The sequence below is a fragment of the Lactuca virosa genome, chromosome 4 (genome assembly GCF_052849685.1).
Source record: "Lactuca virosa cultivar CGN04683 chromosome 4, Lactuca_virosa_CGN04683_v6, whole genome shotgun sequence".
Classification (NCBI taxonomy): domain Eukaryota; kingdom Viridiplantae; phylum Streptophyta; class Magnoliopsida; order Asterales; family Asteraceae; genus Lactuca; species Lactuca virosa.
In genome coordinates, this window is record NC_136429.1 from 173,845,309 (window position 1) to 173,847,841 (window position 2,533).

Consider the following 2,533-nt stretch of genomic DNA (forward strand, 5'->3'; position numbering starts at 1 on the left):
GTACAAGTCTACCTAAGTATTCAATTTAACCAAAATGTTTGTCAATAAAAATCATATATAAAAAGCCATATTAACCTTTTGCCTACTCAACAAGTGAGAAACCTAAAACATCCGAAGAAAACTGACCGATTGGTTAAATTTGCATTAAAGTTATAACAATAATGACTTAATTGAGAAAAAAAAAACAAAATATCAAATTCTAAATTTTATATAAATTTAATGTGTTCTATACAATTTGTCGTAAATTGTAACATTAGCTAACTTTGGATTCTCATATTAGCCAATAAACAAATAATATTGAATCAAAATCACATATTCTGAAATCGACAATTACATTACACACGACTGTCTTGTTTTGACAGTTTTTTATCAAACATACAAAAGCCGAAAACATTAATAACCACATTATGACCGCTTACATACTAAAGTGACATCACTCTGTATGCCATCTCTAATTAACTATGTTTCTTGTTTTCTTGAGAATATTTCGAGCATGTAATGAATAAAAAGCGTATAGTCCATTTTAGTATCTCAGGACAAATTGTTTCCCACATAAAAAGAATCTTCATCCATGTTGGCTCCGTTAAATACTCATCTCCACGTCTTATACTATCTAAAATCACCTTAGCACAATCTTGTGTTGACACTATCGGTGCCCAATTTAGGTTTGTCTGCACAACAATAGTCATGTCACATGTAGATCGAGTAAACAATAACAATAGTCAGTCCAGAATCCTAATCCACATTGAAATTAAAACTTCCACACTGCAATTCATCTTTTTTACAAAGATGACATCCCAAAACCATCTATTTTACCTGAGATAGCCATTTTTCGTTTGTAATTTCTGATTTGACAACTCCTGGGGTAACAATTGTCACCCTAATATCTGAACCAACCTCGACACGTAACGTTTCGAAATATCTTATTAGTGCCGCTTTGCTTGCCTAACAAGGACCAAATTAAACACGATAATTACAATTTTTTGATATAGCTCAAATCAAATCAAAACAAGTAATGATATTGATATCTAACACTTCTTGTTCTTACGCAATAAATCCCTAATTTTGGCGTGGCAAACCATCTGGCACAAAAAGAAATGACGACTATTTTGTCTTTGTTGTTACGTAAATGTGGAAGTGCAAATTGGGTTGTATACACCGAACCCCAAAAGTTTATGTCCTATTGAAATCAAACAATTAGTAACTTCAAGGTGGTTAGTAAGTTGTGATTTTATTTAAATTTGATTATACGAACTAGATTACTATCTAGTACCATGAGTGAAACATAATCTGAAGAACATCTTTGATCCTGAACGTAGCACACTCCGGCATTGTTCACTAAATGATTCACTTTTCCATATAAAACAAATTAATTAATTAAAGAAAAAAACATAGAAAATGGGTATTTTATTTGCTTGTTTTACTTTCTCATTTCTTTATTGGTTGTGGTTGGTTTATATTTTTATTAAATAAAACTAATCCAATTATAAATACGTCTTCCTTTATTTGTATTAAAGAAAATATTAATATTCGTATTCTTTTTTAAAATATGACATCATTTTGTAGGCTCCTTACAATTTAGAATAAAATAAAAATTGATTACGACATAATAAAATTTTAAAAACAAATTAAAGGAAAAGATATTTTGAGAAAAAAAATAATAAATAATTTAGAAGTGAGAGGTTGGTCAACGAACAAGGAGCAAAGGAAACAGTAAACACTCACAGGTACCAAAATGGTGGATGGTTTCGTCAACAAACCGCTTACAGTCATCGACCTTCGAAACGTCGGCGAAAATCACGATCACTTCCGGCGACCCCAACTCCCTCGCCCTCTCCGCAACCACCTCCAGTTGTTCCTTTCGTCTTGCAACCAATGCTAAACGCGCTCCTCTTTTTGCATATTCATACGCCACATACTTCAATTAAATCAGTTCACAAACACCGAACCCATCTTTTGTTAGTTAATCTTAATTTAAAATGCTGATTACAAATGAAAATTCAATGCAAATATCGATGATTCAACACTAAAACTGCTTGTACTTTACCTCGCCAATACCAGAAGAAGCTCCGGTGATCAGCGTTACTTTTCCGGCGAGGTCTTCAGGGAAAGCGAATTTAATGAAGTAGTTGAAGAACCTGAATACTAATACCAGGGGATAAAGCAATAGTAATAGGATAATGGTTAAAACAGGAAGAATAAGGTTTAAGAGCTTGTGAATCAGATCCATCAGAGCATGTATTTGAGTTTATGCTGTAGGGAGGAAGACGTAGTTAAGGCAAACATACAAAATGTTATCCTACACAGCATTATTTTATAATTAATAATTTAGCCGGCATTCTCTATGTATAGGTATATACGCATAATATATAAGAGTTTAATGTGTCACATAGTAAAATACGCTCTTTGTGTAAATTTATGTAGTAGTTAAGCTCGACCGTTTTCTAGTTTATGTAAAAAGTTAGTAGTTATAGGAAAACTAGTCATGTTATATGCGTTAGCATGATAAGTAATGCATGAGTTTTTATTTAGC

General features: G+C 32.2%; 1 protein-coding gene across 1 annotated transcript; it reads right to left on the bottom strand.

Moving 5' to 3' along the window:
- Positions 1–315: 315 nt before the first annotated feature.
- LOC145168618 (11-beta-hydroxysteroid dehydrogenase-like 2) lies at positions 316–2,297 on the bottom strand. Its single transcript, XM_079087390.1, has 6 exons — positions 2,048–2,297; positions 1,726–1,918; positions 1,274–1,350; positions 1,049–1,180; positions 817–945; positions 316–671 (listed from the first exon to the last, which is right to left on the bottom strand). Exons 1-6 carry the CDS (start codon positions 2,228–2,230, stop codon positions 456–458), a joined length of 930 nt encoding a protein of 309 aa, XP_078943516.1. The 5' UTR covers positions 2,231–2,297; the 3' UTR covers positions 316–455.
- Positions 2,298–2,533: the final 236 nt, after the last annotated feature.

Bases quoted from the DNA above. Each gene is read 5' to 3' on its own strand.
- LOC145168618 (XM_079087390.1), bottom strand. From the start codon at position 2,230: ATGGATCTGATTCACAAGCTCTTAAACCTTATTCTTCCTGTTTTAACC. The intron at 1,919-2,047 runs GTAAAGTACAAG...ATTTAATTGAAG, and splicing joins CTTCTTCTGGTATTGGCGAG to TATGTGGCGTATGAATATGC. The intron at 946-1,048 runs GTAAGAACAAGA...GGTCCTTGTTAG, and splicing joins CAAAATTAGGGATTTATTGC to GCAAGCAAAGCGGCACTAAT.